The sequence below is a fragment of the Lepisma saccharinum genome, chromosome 25 (genome assembly GCF_977018435.1).
Source record: "Lepisma saccharinum chromosome 25, izLepSacc3.1, whole genome shotgun sequence".
Taxonomy (NCBI): domain Eukaryota; kingdom Metazoa; phylum Arthropoda; class Insecta; order Zygentoma; family Lepismatidae; genus Lepisma; species Lepisma saccharinum.
In genome coordinates, this window is record NC_139253.1 from 29668160 (window position 1) to 29686062 (window position 17903).

At 37.6% G+C, this 17903-nt stretch overlaps 1 protein-coding gene across 3 annotated transcripts in view; it reads left to right on the top strand.

Annotated features, from left to right (window-relative positions):
* LOC145978704 (uncharacterized) overlaps positions 1 to 17903 on the top strand; it is a 289117-nt gene that overhangs the window by 175581 nt on the left and 95633 nt on the right. For all 3 annotated transcript variants that reach the window (XM_083111504.1, XM_083111503.1, XM_083111505.1), the window contains 2 exons: positions 1359 to 1548; positions 4795 to 4969. In XM_083111504.1, coding sequence (XP_082967630.1) covers positions 1359 to 1548; positions 4795 to 4969 — 365 coding nt within the window. The remainder of the gene's footprint in view (positions 1 to 1358; positions 1549 to 4794; positions 4970 to 17903) is intronic.

Here is a 17903-nt window from a genome sequence, read left to right on the forward strand (position 1 = left end):
TCGCAGGATTATTTTTCAGAGAGGGGCAAGCAAGGTAATTTTTTCCAGGGGAGGGGGGCAAAGGGGGCATATTTTTGCCCATAATAGTGATGGCCACTCAAAAAACACTGCTTCAGTCTAAAATTGTCATGTACCTTCAACACCCTTATAATAATTAACATAATTTACTGTGACAAATGAAATTATGTGTGAAATATGGGCTATTTGTGATATCTAACTTTTTGTACTTCTTAAATGTAAAACTTGCAATTTGATGTGAGACTGTGTTTTATTTATTCACAGCTCAATATGAATTTTGATAGTATAGGATGTCCCAATAAAATGTGATTGTTTTCAAACCAATTTAGTGAGACAGTAATTTGCAGGAAATAGTAACATAATAGAAGGCCCTGTGTTTGCAGTTTAGTTTTTGACTTTTTGAATATGACATCAGTTAAGTGGGCCTCCCCTGTGGCGAACACATTAAGTCAATCTGAGGACAAAATCACCTGTGACTCACTCCAGTGAAGTAATGTTGATTGCCCTCTCTGCAGCAATAATGTGTTCCTTTAGCTGTTGGACATTACATGGTTTGGTAGCATATAATGTGACCTTGAACTGTGTGCCATTTGAGGTGAAACGCAACTTTGTGGGTCCAACATATCCAACCTGCCATCGCTACTGCCACCTGCCAGTCACCACTAGAAGTACCGCTGTTATCAGCACATGTGCTGCCTCCGTATTGCATTGCACACAACTTTAACCTACCTTGCAATTCTGTAACAGCAGTGTCCCATAGTCAGCATGAGCAACTCTAACCAAAATACCTACAATTAAAATAATAAAAGAAGCAATTAGTTTCTATAAATAAAGCATGACATTGAAGTTGTTAGGAAAAGTAATTAAGCTTTGTAAACATCAAATTGGTCAGTGGAGTCTTGCATCGTTTCTGTGGGGATGTTTTTCAAGTGTAAAAGTGTTGTGTAAGTGCAGAGAGCATTTCAATTGCATTTTAAAATGCTTGACATGGTCTCATTCCATCAAGGAAGGGATACTGCAGTGAGAGCAATAAATCGTGGAATGTTTTTCTGCAGATTGACTGAATGTATTCACTGCCGGGTGTGCTCACTCAACTGAAAACTCACTCAACTCAAAAAGTGAAACCTGTAAACTAAACTGCAAATACAGTACAGGGCTTTCTATTATGTTACTTTTTTTTCCACCTGCAATCTACTTTCTCACTAAATTGGTTTGAAAACTGTCACATTCTATTTGGACACCCTTTACATGATTGTCACTATGGAATTTAGTTGTAAGTAATACAACACAATTTGTCAAGGGTTGTGAGATTGTCATACTTGTTATATTTTCTCCTTCAGAACCTAACTGTTTGTGAGGAGAGATTACAGAAACAAATCAGTGCTGAGCGGTTGCAAGATGACTTGGACAGGATAAATAGAGTCACGTCAAAAGCACCGATTGATATGAGAAATGGTTCCTTGGGGAGGAAAACACTTGAGTCGTTGAAGGAGATTGAGAGGAATCGACATTTACTTCTGGCACAGCAAGGTAAGATGGTGAAATTTGTCTAAAACTTACATGTAGAATTTTTTTTTGTATTTTTACTAAAAAGATAGCAACATGAAAATGTTATGGATATCACCGATAATCACCTTAAGTGGTGCATTGAGTACTAGACTAAAAAAAATGATTTTGTTTTTGTAATTAGTTTTCAACAATATTGAACGAAATTCATACATTTGATTAACATAACACGTACTTATTAGTGTGTTGAACCAGTATAAAGTAGTCTGGAAAATTATTTACAAGTAGTACCAGAAAAACCTGGAAAAGACAGATTTAGCAAAATGAGTTGAAACTAAGGTGAATTGAGATTAAAATTTTCACATATTTTCAAGAATTTGACATGTGAAAACATCTGAGTGAAACAACCCCAAAATACTGGCTTGAACATGCTGTTTTTGCATCTGTGTTTGCAAAAAAAGTAAAAAAGAAAAAAAAGTAAAGTGCTCCCCTGTGCATTGCACCATGCCATGAAGGCACATAGGGGGTGTGGAGTTAGGGCCTCATACTCTCTTGATCACGGCCGAAGGTGGGGCTGATATGATCAGCACCACACCCCTAGCCACCTTTACCCCCCCTCCCCCCCAGAGTTGCCTCCAGGTACCCACTTTATATGATGCTGGGTGAATGCTGGAGCCCCTTGAAGAGGTGGAAACAATACTGGTTCTCCACCGTCGGGGATCGAACCCTGGTCTCTCACATGGTAGATGCCCTAACTACTGAGCTACCGCAGCAAGATTGACTGTGTTTGCAAGTGAAGAAAATGCTTTTACATGATTGCATATATAAAAAAACTTCAAAGCCAGTGGGATGAACATTAGAGCCAAAATATTGACGTGAAATTGTAAACTTATCCTTTTTGAACAACTAGGCAACATAAATTTGCCATTAAAAATCAAATTTCAGAAAATTTTATTTTTCAGTCTACCCTAGTGGAAACTCTGACTGTATACTGAAAAATACATCCTCTCATCCATACAGGTATATTAATAGAATGAAATGTAAGCATCAAACTAAATCACTGTTCATGTTTCAAGAAACAATAAATGCAATGAAGTGTTTATACATTTGAAACTCATATATATAATGTGTGAATCATGTAAATGTGTATTACACATGTTTATTGTCATGAATTCAATCTGCAAAATGGTGTTCTCTGTGAGTGAGTGACCCTTCATCCATTTCATCATGTCATCACTCATCATTATCGCTGGGATTAGCCAACAGCGGCAGAAAAGTGACAGTAATGCATACAAATACAAATTAATAGAAAGGATGTTAATGACCCATTGCAAAAGATTTAGTGTATTTGTGAACTGTTTTGTGTTTTTTCTGTGACATTACAATATGTTCAACATTAGGAGTAATATTTAGAAAGATTGTTTCAAGCCGTCTTTCACTAATTTTGCTTGGTAATATAGAAATCTTATCTTTGGTTTTAGGTAAGGCGATATTTCCCCGTATACTTTGAAGGGTGCAAAATGGCCTAAAGTGCCGACGCATCCAAAAAAATTATTTCAATCAATCAATCATGCTTATCTTTGCATAACATGTGATTTGCATGAACTACATTTAAAACATAAGCCTAACTGGTATGCACATTATTTATTTTGTGTTGCATCATGTTGGGAACTTCCTCAGATCCTCTGCAAAGCCTTAACATTGTTCATAAGTATGTCACAGCATGAAGTAAACATACATTTGATACAAGGATCGGCAGAAAAAGCTGACGGTTTTGAAATGTGTATATAAATAAAACAAGTAATGTAATGCAAGGTTTAATAATCATAATTGCTACAAAAATAATTTCCATTTACAGTGCTTACATTATTTTTTTTTTTTTGAAAATTGTGTCCAATAAATGATGACAATTCCTTACACATTCATGTAGCCTTACCCTCATTCGGAATTGCCACTATTTCGTTGTGAATAGCGAATATCTAACTTGAGATCACCAATTGTTGTTCAAATGTTCAAAAATGGTGTTTACCTTTGACACAATTGGATTGTTGTGCGAGGTCTTTCAACGGCAGAGTGGGCGGAGTGCTCATTTGAGATGGAGCAGTGGACTGGGCGACACCGTGCTTTTGTGTTAGAAGCATATTTTAAAAATGGTGAGTCCGTTGTCCAAACCCAACGATGGTTTTGAAGGGAGTTTCATGTCGATCGTCACGGTTGTGTACCCAGTCAGAATACAATACCGGTTTGGGTCAGAACTTTTCGAGAGACAGGGTCAAATCTGAAAAAGAATCTCAATGGGCATGGTCCGGGAAATGTTTCCTGGATGTGTAGTGCCAAGAAATGGTGATGTTCCCTGGCCTCCTCGCTCCCCAGATCTGACAATGTGTGATTATTTCCTCTGGGGCTACCTCAATTCAAAAGTGTTATGTTGAAGACCTCACACAATTAGTGATCTCAAGTTAGCTATTTGCAACGAAATAGCAGCAATTCTGAATGAAATGCTTATGAGGGTGACTTCCAACTTAAAGGCAAGGGTACATGAATGTGTAAGGCATGGAGGTTTATCATTTATCGGACACAATTTTCAAAACAAATTTTCAAAACAAAGAAAAATTAATGTAAGCACTGTAAATGGCAATCATTTTTGTAGCAATTTTGATTATTAAACTTTGCATTATTGATTGATTAGGTTATTTTACTTCGCGTTTTGTGCCTCTTGGCTAATTTGCGAATATGGGAATGAGTGATGAAATGATGAAATTGATGAATGGACATTCACAAACAACCAAGCCCGAGAGGATTCGAACCCGGGACCTTTTGGCATCGCAGTGCGATGTGCAAACTTTGCATTACATTAATTGTTTTATTTATATACACATTTCAAAACTGTCAGCTTTTTCTGCCGGTACCTGTATATGCTTAGCTTTTTAACTTCAGACCAATATGACAAGTTACAAGCAACACTTGTCGCTTGGAAATGAACCTTCAGAAATAAATCGAACCTATCATACCAGAGTGATATGACCAGCTACATATGTTGCTTGCATGACACTCTGACTATGTTGTGTTGTCAATAGCATGTAATGTATTGCCTTGGTTTGTTGGCTGCCCATGTGCAGTGTGTGATTGTGTCGCTTGTTGCTTCTACTTCTGTGTGAAACCTTTTGTCACATGTTACTTCCATCTGAAAACTCCCTTTGAGAATTTTACATGATTAATTATTATTATTATGGAATCTAATTTCAAATTTTTCTACATATTAATTATCAGGTAGTCAAGTAATTGAAGAGGAGCGGAAGAGAGTTGAAGAATTGAAAAGGAGAGTACAGGATGAAGTAAGGGCAATGTGGGAAGAAAAGAGGCAAAGAGAAACTAATTGTAACAGCCTGAATAGTGTTGGGAGTGAAGAATCCAGTCTGACCAGCAGTGATATTCCTACTGAAAGGTAAGTGTCCTGTACTTAAAGAGCATAGGTTTTATTTATGTATGTGCTGTGTGTTGTAAAAACTTATTGTAGCTACCATGTCTTGAGTAGAAGGAGGTAAATAGGCATTTGTCATACTATTTGCAAGACTAATGGTGGATAAAATAATGTGCTTGTATTATGTGTTATATTGCATTCACTGGGTTGTTACAGAAGATTAGTGTTTACGTACCAAGATTGATCTTCAGCTCAGGTGCATGTAAGCCTCCTCCCCTGCCCCCAGTGCACACACACACACTATCACTCATACATGTCAAAAACCTTTCATGATACCATGCATAATCTTTGTTTTTTAAAGGTCACTATTTGTGTACAGTATGATCTTTGTGAATAAAAATGAGACTGAGTTTATAACATTTTACCCTTACCTCCTTTACTTCTATGAGATTCAAAGTGATTTATTTACACATCACATTAGTGATGGTATAGTTACAGTCATATTCATGGTGATGAACATTCCTTAGAGCAGGTGCTCATTTTTGTTGATTGGATATGTCCTGTCATAATATTTTTGCTTAGAAAGGTACAACATTACTTGCAGTGATGGCCTCCTCATCATTTCATGGACTACTTCAGTTCATAAACTAGTATATTCTGTACATTTCTAAGCAATGCTTCGTTGATGTTCAATTTCGACAATAATGTTAATTATACATTGCTTGTACTTTTATTTTGTATATTCAGGCTATGGTCCAGTTCTTTCAATACTTTCGTATCAGTTTCACTGTTCCTTCCACTTTTTCCCGGCAGGGGTGTGTCCAGGTCTGCCTCTGACTGCTGAGTCAGGGGTGAGCCCTGGAAACCAAACAGAATTATTCATTGCAACTTTGCACTATCAGACATCCCCATGAAATCAATCTCTCAGCATCGTCTATGAAAAGTTTCTTATCTGGTAGTACAGTCACGGACATATCTGGGTTGTAACAATCCAACTCAGTTGCTATGGGACTGTTATAATCCAGAAGTATCTGTGACTGTATCATCGAAGGATAAAAAGTTACTGCGGAGATGGATACTTGCAGTTAGTTATACAGTGCCTGCATTTGGTTATTGGCTCCCACGTAGTCAAATGGATAAGACTCGCTTTTGGTGGGAGTGGTCCTGGGTTCAATTCCCGGTGGGAGCCTTCACAATTTTAATGTTTACCTAGCATCGTGAGGACAATTGGGGAGCTACTTGAAAAAAGAAGTAGTGCTCTCTGGTCTTGAAATGCAGAAAACAGCGGCGATTGGATTGATGCGCTGACCACGTGTCACCCAATGGAACAACCCACTCTGGCAGGCCTTGGCCCTTAGATAGCTGTTAAGCATGGAGTTTCGTGTTAGTTTTTTACATTTGGTTATTTTTACTCTTGAATGTAGCCCACTTATCAGCTGGAAGCATGCTGCATCCTGTTAGAATCAGATGTACCCATTCATTTGGTACCTTTCCAAGCCAATTTTTCATCAAGTTTCTCTTCAGTAAGCACACTGGGGAAGTGCAGTGTCTGATCAACAACATGCTATCGAGAACAGATCCATGCTGTCAGATCATGATACCTCTTTGTCTGCATCCACCTCCCAGATTAGTACAGCATGCTGCAATGCCATGTATGCCAGGTTCGAAACTTGACTTGGGCATGGATGTTCTTTGTCAACATTCCTTCATCAATTTTATCATATCGTCACTCATCCCAATCTTTGTGATTAGGCGAAAGTGGCAGAAAACAAAGTAGAATAAACCAAATCTATCGATCAACTTTTCATCTGCCTGTCTTCCGTGAATGTCTGCATTTGCTTTCATACAGATGGATGTGTCATGTTGAAGAAGAATTTAGATTTGCTTCAGTGTAGTTTGGTAAGATGATAAGTGTTAAACCAACCAGTGTTGACTGTAGATAATTGTTGTTATAATGCCGAACCTAAGTATATTTTAGAACAGAAATGTTTTGTGCAAGATTCTTACATGAAATCAAACTCATGCAGAACTGTAAGGAGTAGGTTTCTATGGAAACTTTCTCAACAAATGTGAGAAATGTGTGGCAGTGCGAGGACATTTCTAACATCTTCCGCAACACGTATGTGATTACTTGGCTTGTAGTTGTTAAATATTTTAATTAAAATAAATGTATGCTGTGGCTCAATCGGTAATGCGTCTGACTACCATGCTCAAGGTCCCGGGTTCGATCCCCGGCCGGTTCAAACCCGGGAACTTTTCTAACGGTGGAAGCGGCCCCGGCGCTCACCCAGCGTCGAATAACATGGGTACCTGGGGGAAACCCTGGGGGGTAAAGGCGGTCAGGGGCATGATGCTGATCACATCACCCCCACTCACGACCGGATCAAGAAAGTGTGGGGTGTTACCCCCACACCCCCTATACGCCTTCATGGCGTGGTGCTATGCACAGGGGAACACTTTACCTTTTTTATCTTTACTTTTTTTTGTATGCTTGAGTGAGGGGTTATGTACCGGTACATCAAATTCTACCAGCAAGCAGAATACTGCTAACCGAGCCATGTTCTAGAAGCACAATAACCCAGGCACTAGTTGTTTCATCATGAGGTATGTGAGCAGGGCCGGTAGAAGGAGGGGGCAAACCGTGCCGCTGCCCAGAGCAGCAAATTTTCAGGGCTGCAAAATTAGAAAAAAAAATAAGCCTATTTCAAAATTGGAAGTTATATTATTATATTATATTACTAAAGATATAACTTGGAAGTTAATATATGCTAACCCATCGTTCTGAAGGAACATATCAGTAGTCTCACTTTAAAAGCACTGCGTGCCATAAGGTGGGAAAGCAGATTCGATGCCTTAAGTGTGTTGAGATATGAAGTGGGAGAGGTCTATGATGTGCTTCTTTAAATAAGTGGCGACAATAAAACTCCCCGAATGGTCGCACATGAGACTCAAGGTATTACAAACCAAACCAGTTTCGAGGCTTTACATTCCTTTGCTTACCAGTTATCTGGTATGACTTTTTACTCCACGCAATGTAATGAGCAAGTGTCTTCAAAACATTAATCTACGATCTGTTAGATGCTGTTACATTTCTTACAAACATATCAGCGCTTTGAAAACAGCAGGAGTAATGAAAAATTTCAAAGTTTCTTAGATGCCACTTGGCAGCCTGGCAAGGCCTCTCTCCCTTCACTCGTGGAGGCGTCGGGGGCGGCAACCTGTGACTGCCAGTTGATGAGAAAGAATTATCATCGAATTTAGATATAGCTGATCCAAAGATAGGCAACACTGTAGAGGGCCGAAATCGAAAGAAGCAGTTTCCGTATGATGAAACTGTTGAAAAACCACAAAAACTATAAAAATTGGATTTTTATTACCAGGTCCTAGACGATGATTTCAGCTCTAAGAGAAAAATTTGAGCAGCTTAAACATCGTAGTGCATTTTTCGATTTTTTTAATATTAGTAAGCTTGATGACATGCCATCTGGTCTTTTGTCTGAAAAGTGTACAAACTTGCCGGTATGTTAACACATGAAAGCTACTGATTTAAAAGGTGAACTAAAAGTACTTTCGGATAAAGGGTCACGATTTTACAATTTTGTACCTAATGTGAGTGTTACACTTCGAATTTTTTAACTTTGTCGGTAACCATAGCTTTCTTTCTAAAAATACTATCTTCGGTCAATCAAGTCTGAAACACGCTTGTTTCCAATTTATGCAAGATAGCATTATACGAGAAAGAATATTACTGTAAAGGTAAAGTTTCCCTTGCATATAGCACAATGTCATGAAGGCACATTTAGGGGATGTGGCGGTAGGGCCACACACATTCTCGATCTCGGCCATTTTGGAGGTGATGTGATCAGCACCACTCTCTGGTTGCCTTTAAGTTGATGCTGGGCGAACCCCAGAGCCGTTTTATGTGGGGATAATGCAGGAAATAATTCAGAATTTAGATCACCCATGCGGGAGATCCAGGAATATAAGACCCTACATGTAATTCTTTTAAAAATCCAAGCGTATATCATAGGCCTACATACGAAGTTAATCCTTCATTTCTTTCCTAATGCTTCTTACATTTAAGATACGTTTGAGAGAGAAAGATAGAAAGTTTTCATAAAATATAAAAATTGTTGCATTTTTTAAAGTTTTGCTGTGTCCGAGACATCCCTTTATGCTTAATAGTATTGCAATAGCATTATTTATTGTATAGTTTGATGTTTTACTTAAGAATATATTGATTTTCAATTTCCTGTTGCTGTGTAATGATGGAGGGGGGGGGGGGAGACATTCGAAAGGAAGTGGCATCTACTGCCACCACCCAGGGTGGAAAATGACTAGCGCCAGCCCTGTATGTGAGTGTACAGGAGTGTACAGGAAATGAGGATAATAACTTGTTGCAAGAAGTACATGTATGTTTCAAAATACATAGAACTGCATTCTCGACCTTAGAAATTCGATAGGACCATTAAAGAAGTTAGAATTGGATAAGTCTTGTCCTTCCAAGTCCTTGCACCATTAAAGCATAAAACATTTTAGCAACAGTTCCCTGGAGTTCATAATTTGGAAGAGTGTTAGGAATAAAACTACATTCCTTATCTGGTGCAATTTTTGGGTGATCATTCAACCAGTTATGGGGTGACTTGTGGTCAGCACGATGAACCCCCAGTTATTGTTGTAGGTTTTCTATGTCCGATTTACGCTACTCACAATTGTTTTCAAATCTAATCCACTGTAATTGTCTATGTTACATGTAATTTTGTGAAAAATAAAATATAGAGATTGCGTCCCATAAATTGTATAAAAGTCCTGCACTGTGGCTGCAAGCGTAACAAGCGTAACAATATTTGTACCAGCATGTACTGCTTTCGTGATTTTTTTAGGGGTAGATAATTATCTGGAGTAATATTAACTGGATTTTCCTTTAATTGTGTATTATTTGCACTATAATTGTTATGGATTCATAGAAAAGAATAGTGCTGTTAATACAGTGCGTCCATTTCGATCTGCACCCGAGAGATCGGGAGAAGCGTGGCGGGCGGCGCTGACGGAGATGCCGACATTTGCGGCCTCAAATGCCCGCTTATTTTTATGGACATATGCAGACATTTATATAAATATTGCAAAACGAGCACTAACCTGTGTTATAAGAGTATGGTTTTAATTTTAGTAGCTTAGTGACCGTATGTGCCGATGATTTTGACACGCCCACCTCTTGTGAAACACGGCGTGGAGGTTTGTTTGGAGAACGTTCTAACGCTGCACCAATATCGTCGAGTTTTGCTTCGGTTAGAATCCGTCGTTTTTGCTTAGGTGTTTTAAAATTTAACGATACAGTTTCTCGTAATTTAAGGACAAGATGTCTAACCGTATTTCTGTGTAGAGTTGAAACGCATGGGAATTTCTGTACAAATTACCTACACACGTCTCGACACGAGTTTGTTTTCACGTACGTGTCATACATAAAAATTCTTTGTTCTAACGTGAATCTTGCGGCTGGCATTCCAATCGTCTCACTGACACGTCACACATACACACTACAATAACACAAACAAGTAACTGCAAGTAACCAAGAATAACACTCTTGCGCACAGTACAAAATTAACACGCTCTTGGTTTACATTGCTCGCCACTATATTTACAACTCTGTCTTCATCTAGTCGCGAAGGAACAAAAAAACTCGAGCTCGGATATTTCGGATTGCAAGGAAGCTCACGAAAACCATTCACTTTTATCGGTTTCGTCTGCAGTGTAATCCTGATACAGTGTTGCACATTCGAAACCTCCAAACGATTCCCATGGCCACAAAACTCTTTCAAGGATATAAACTTAAACAGGACGTTACTGGTCAAAACTATGATTAAAATGCTTTATTATCTGTGGCTCTTAACATCGTTTCTATAGCGTATTTATTTGTGTATATAAGAGCAGAACTTGGACGAATTACAGAAGAACTTATGCGTGTTATAACACAGGTTAGTGCTCGTTTTGCAATATTTATATAAATGTCTGCATATGTCCATAAAAATAAGCGGGCATTACAGGCCGCAAATGTCGGCATCTCCGTCAGCGCCGCCCGCCACGCTTCTCCCGATCTCTCGGCTGCAGATCGAAATGGACGCACGGTAGTTAGTCAGCACATTTCAATACACTTAGAAATATCCTCCCTCTACCATACCTCTCTACATTAACCCTCTGTCATCCACGTCCTCATAATAGCACACACAGCCCGTTCGTGGCACTCAGTGCCATCCTATCAAAACCAACGTTATTTGCATGAATTATTGATGCAAATCGATGTTGAATTAATTTTTAATAGCTACTAAAGGAAATATACTACAAAAAATGAGAGAAAGTATCTAATCGAATAACAAACTTAGGCTCTTGAAGCAAATGCAGCAAAACATTTTTCTAAAAATAATAAAAACTCTGACACATAATGAAGGAACTAGAAAAGGGAACTCACTGTTCACAAAATTTTCAAAATATTTTTCAAGACGAATTGAAATCATACAACTTCGTCAATGTTTGTTACCTCATCTTCACCTTCACTTTCAAAAGAAAAATCATGTGGTGAGTCATTATCTTCATCAGAGAGCTCCTGCAGTATTGTCACCTATACATGAGGGTAATATAATCTTGGATGCAAGCTATGATTTAGGGTAGGAAATGCTCCCACGCATGGTACAGAGTGCCACCTAAGGGGGCCGGCCGATCTCTTCAGAAGCAAAGCTACTGAAAGCACGCCAGAAAAAAGGTTCGAATACCTCCCATGTTTTCATGGAAATAGTGTAGATGGGTGTTTACCCGCAAATTGCCACGGACGGGTAAGAGAAAAAATTCGAAGTTTTGAAAAAGGTGACACAGTGCTGCCGCGTTGGTTATGTACATACACATAAATATGTATGTGAAATTAATATTGTCGAAAACTTGGTTGAAGTCTGATTCTAAGAGTGAGTAGTGTTTACCTAAAATATAAGACATTCTTCAAGACATGTTCATGTACAATAATTGTCATAATGATTTGGTCTGGAAGATTTTAGTTCTTGAACACCCTGTTACAGGTGACTGAAAAACTGTTAATATCAGTCACTTTAGGTGGAAAGGAAGTGATATATGACTTGACCTTTTACCCTTTTTTTGATGTACATGCACACTTCATGAAAGATTATTGAATTGACAACATATTTTCTAAAGATGGACCAATATGAAATTTTGGCAGATATCAATAAAGTACTGATATAAATTTTACCAATACTGATAACCAATATTCTACCAATCCGATATAAAATTTCAAATGTTTCATTGACCTCCTTCATAAATGAACATTACCAGATGAACCAAGCTTTTGCAATGCAAATGAAACTGCATATGTAGACATTTACTAAAAAAAATATATGGAATGGACATTACATGTTCATACCCATACAAATTTTAACAGAATGGCACAATATTTCACTAAATTGTGAGATAGTGTTTATAAATATATTTAATCGGTAAAATTGTCGGAAATATTCCCGATAAATCGATATACCAACAGAGTACTGATAATCTGTCCCATCCCTAATATTTCATCCATGAAATAGACACTATGTGTATGCAACAGGTAATTTGATAGAAATTTTGCGAGTGTGCTCCTACATAGCTGCATGGTTAGCACTTTTGCCTTTCGTATTGGTAGTCCTCACTGACCGAGGTGTTGACTCTCAAAGGACCGTAATATGACAGGGTTTAGTTTATTTTTCCAACAATCAAACCAACTGTATTTGATTTCCATCCATTGAAATTATGTGCCATGATTTTAACCTTTTGGGGAAGGTGGTCTCATCTGCCTGTAAACCTCTCTTCTCACTTTTCAAAAAAGTGAAAAAATCATCAAAGAAAAACTACTGTATTTCTAAAAGAAAATTAGGTGCACCTTTTTCCCGAGTTTTACATATTGAAAATTTTTCCTGCACCTTGAATTCAAGTACACATGTATAAATATACCACACCATTGTCTAACATGCTTAGTAATAATAGCATCACTACTTTGCTGATGAATTTGGAGCTGTAGGCCTAGAATTATCAACTGCTACCAAAGGCAATTGCCAATGAGTCACCAACAATATATATTGCTTGTCATAGAAGTAAGATATTTTCTTGATTGTGTAGATGATGATTTTATATATTGCAATAATAATCGATGTGTGTGCAATGCATGTCATCGCACAGGGCCTCATGCTTCCGATATGTCAATAAAATGTCAGTATTCTAAAAGGCTAAAAATCTGACAAAAAATAAAAGTGTGTTTTTGAAAAATATTCACTACCTTTAAATACCGGCATGACTTGAGCGAAAGAGTTAATCTTAGGGTTTCATTCTGCCAGCATGATCCTGTTTCTGTAGAGTACTATCTGATCTGTACTTGGCTGTGTACAAACATGTGTTTCGAGTACTTACAATGTCCAAACAACTTCTCAACTAGCAAAAATCGTATCAGTGGAAGTTGTTTTCCTTGATGTTTTCTACGTATTGTCACAGTACGCAATACTTTTAATTGTATAATTTGTACGAGATATGGAAGTTGTGTACATCGGATATAGCTTGTCTAGGGCCTCACGTTCTCTAGCCACAGCACAGTGATCCAGAATGCCAAAAAATTCAACAAAAATCTGGGGCTTGCTATTTCACCCTTAATCAATTGAAAGGTGTAAGATTAGAAATTTTAAAGAAAAATTGCTAGTTTGGGTTCACAGAATTGACACAAAATTAAGTATGTAGATTTTATATACAAAAAGTATAATGCATGAGACCTATTTAGAATTAGAATTAGAATTAGAATTAGATTTTTTTTTTATTCATGGGCGAAGTTCAGCCTGTGGCTGCTCTACCACTTAACACTTGGAAGCAAGACACTTGAAGACTGAAATACATTCTCATAAATCGATTAAATAATAATAATAACAATAATAATTGTGATAATAATAATAATAGTGAAAAGTATTGCTAAAATGCATTAATATTTAATACTAAGAAAACCAGGATTCGGTACCAAATCACTTTCAAGATAAATTAATATCTTTTAAGGAATTAAATAATATTTTTGTAGTAGTTCCAAAACCCTTCCTTCTCTTTCCTCCTCGAAACAAACATTGGTTGCTGATGTGAATTCCTTGGACTTATTTTTCCAGTGAAGTTCTTCAGTTTATCGCTTTTTACTTCTCTCGCTACTTTTTTTAAAAAATGACAGTGTTTTTCAGAGTGCATAGGGAGCAAATACAAACACCTCAATTCTTAAAAGCCAACTGAAATTACTTTTAAAGAAATGTTGTATTCTATTTGGTGACAATTTTCATGTCTTTAAAATACTTTGCTGCAGAAACACGACCCATCTTAACACAATCTTCAGAGAGAATGCAATATTTGTAGAATTTAACATGAATGAAATACATGTTTAATTTGATAATTCCTATCGGAATATATATCTTCAGCAGATTTTTTTTTTTATGAAGAACGTTTTGTGGGTTTCCATAATGCATCACCCTTAATCCACAAGGACACGCATATGGGGAAAAATTATCCACGCTATTTTGAAATAAAATAATTTTAAAATCATTTCCAATTAGTGCCTGCTTCATGTTCTTTTGTTTTCTAATTTTTATCAATTGTGTAATACAATAAAGATATTAAAAATTCATAAAATTAGCTTCATCAATAATATTTTTATTCAAATGCTTTGTAACAATAGAATTCGTACAGGAAGTAATTTTGCTTCTGTGTAATATTTACCCAGAATTTTATTTTAATTCAAATTGTGTTCTTTTTTTTGTGCATTAGTGGGGAGTTTTGAGTCTACCTAGCACAATTACAATATCCAGCGAATAAAGAGAAAATGTACAAAATATAGTAAAAAAATTCCAATTTTCACTGGCCACCATTTTGCAGTCCGAAAACAACAAACTATCGATTTAGAAAGAAATTTATTTCTGTGACATTTTCAGGCCCAGTTTAGTTGTTTTGAGAACTGTTTACGTTTTATCCCCTTGCTGAAAAGTAAAAATTTATATCTTGGATGACTTTTTTTTGGCATTCTGAATAATTGCATGCAACCCTGAATGAGATGGTCGGAAAGACATGTTATGTGATGCATTCCTTGCTTGCATTTGTCAAAGATGGCAATATGTGGCAACTGTTTTTTTTATTGTAAACTCTAAATAGATTGATTGATTGAGTTGGAGGTTAAGTTGACTTTATACACAGATAGACTAAGCGGTACTGGACCTACAGTTTCAAGTGGAATTCGAACTACCATGTGCCTCCACCGAGTGTCGAACCCCAGGCCCTTTGATTACAAGGCACGACATTACAGCTGCTGCATACTGGGAGATGCTAGTGGCGCAATTTAAGTAGTTGCCTTGAACAGGGGGGGTTTCATGATGCGCCTGCGTCATGGGAATTTTGGGGGGTGACAAAATTTTTTACCAATTCTATATATCTTCACACAAAAATGCGATTGACTTGTTATTGATTTTTAGTTTTGGTTATTATGCACAGTTTTTTTTACCTACCTGTGGATGATAGGGCGATAAGGTTGAAATGAAACAACAACTCTTCTGCCTTTAGAATCGGTTTGGATTGGGGGGGCGTGCTGTTCGCATTAATACAAGGTTAGTCGAGCAGACAAACTGTGAAGAATAAGGTTCAGTGGCAGTGTGGCCGGAGCAGTTTTGTTCGTTTGATGGTAGCAAACATGAAAGTGAGCCTAAAGTACCTAAATAAACATATATTGCTTAAATATGTCTATTAATTTGTCCCGCAAATTTTGTCTGACCAAAATAATTTGAGGTAATTCGGCATAAAGGGGGTGTGGCGGGGCGAATTTTCTACCTTTTTTTGGGGGGGAGTGCATCATAGGCCTTGGGGCGGATGGCCACCCCTGGCCTTGAGACAGTCTTGGAGTTACTTCATGCATTGCCATTATTGTTCAAAATAGCTTTCCTGTTGTATATGCATCAAAAGCCTCAAAATAGCAACATCGGTGAAAAACTCAGGGTCTGTCCATGTGAATTTATGGTTTTAACATGCATGAATTGGTGTGGCCCAGTCATATTTTGCAATAAAGGTTCAGCAACTCAGAAGCCTGATGCTGATTGAAACACGTAACACAAACCGTTAATCTTTGAGCGCAGAAGAAGTGGCCGTCCTGGGCATGTGTGTTCAATTAGCGTGGTCGCACGTGGTGGCTGTAAATGACAGCTTGCATTGAATCCTTGGAGCAGATTTTCCCCAGATTCCAATTCAGTGTTAATGGAACGTGGAATGTCACGCCAGGCGAGAAGCTGGAGGGAATTAGCACCAATCTGCAAGAGAGGCGCCAGTGTTTATTTATACGGGGAAACATTTGGTTTTGGTCTGGAGGGCTCCGTACTTTTTTTTTCCGGGCTTGAGTTGAGTAACGGTGCGGGTCCACCTGAAAAAGGAGGCCAGGGTGATTCGACGTAAGTCATTCGCGTAACCGCAGTGCTTGTTGGTGTTGGCTTGTTTTGCTCGATGACTTTTGCGCACATATGTTTCGTACCACCCTCTTTCCAGTGGGTTACGATAAGGTCAAAACTGACCGTGTTTGCTGTTGTGAAGTCTGTCCACTTCTTTGCTTCGTTTATTGCAGTTTATTTTTCTCTGCCGAGTAAAACGTCAACCTCCAATTGAATCAGGCACTGCGCACTTCCGTCGAGCGTTTCCTAGGAATGAATCAAACGCAGATCAGTTCGTTCATTTGCCCGCCAAAAGTTCTGGCAATTGAGTAGACTCTTTTCTTCCGAATGTAGTCCTTGGCGTTGCGAAAATACAAGTCAAGAATAACGCATATGGATTTATCTGTGATGGTTTTCATCGATTTGTTACACACGGCTTTTAAAAGAGGCCATCATAACGTGAAAATAAGCATAATGTTGCATGTTACGCCGCCACATTGCATTATATCAAATGGCAATACTGAATACCTTTTTGAATGTGATTAAATTATCGCATAGTGTGAGCTGTGAAAATATAGAAATCCAATTCTGAGTTCTTTGAAAAAACGCATTTTACATTTTTTCGAATATATGGGGAGTGTCCAAAAACTAATGTTCTCTGTTGTAAGCACTTCAATAATATGCATACCTTTCAGCACAGTCGACCAGGTGTGTATACATACCATAATGACGAGAGTGCCTATCCATTTACTGCATAATTTTCTGGTATCACATTTCGAAGCCACAGTTTTTATTTCAAGATGCAAGCCACTTCAGGATTGCTAGATTATCTCTACAACTATTGCAACTATAGAGTACGAATCGCTGTGAAGTAGTCTAATTTTAAGATTGCTGATGCATTGCAACACTCTTGCTTCATTGAGTTATTAAGATATGGAAATTAAATTGACCGATGAGTTTGAATTTCATTCCGAAAGAAAAATATTGTAATTCTAATCACCAGCAAGCTGTTGGTGTTTCTGTAATTATATATTTTTTATGTAAAACTATGCATATCAGATAAACAAATAAATGGCCTACTAAGATGAAAACTTTTTACAGGGACGAAATCGCAATAATGGACATTAGAACGACAATAAATAATAAATCAACTTTAATAGACACTCATAAATAAGCTTTAATCGAGGAATGTTTTCAGATTGTTTATTATGTAAGTTTTATACTTTTCTGAATTTCTTTATAACTTGTGCATCGTTATAATAATTCCGTACAGCATGCCGATAAAATACTACAAGAAAGTGCTTTGACTGTCAAGGTTATTATTTCCCTACCTTGACCTCAAATATATAATTCAGCGTGTGAATGAATAGTCATGAGCGTTTGTACTTTCAATTTAGAATGTAGCCCTGTGGCGGAGTGGTTAGCACATCGCGCTACGACGCCAGGGGTACCAGGTTCGAATCCTGGCCTGGGCATGGATGTTTGTGAGCGTCCATTCATCA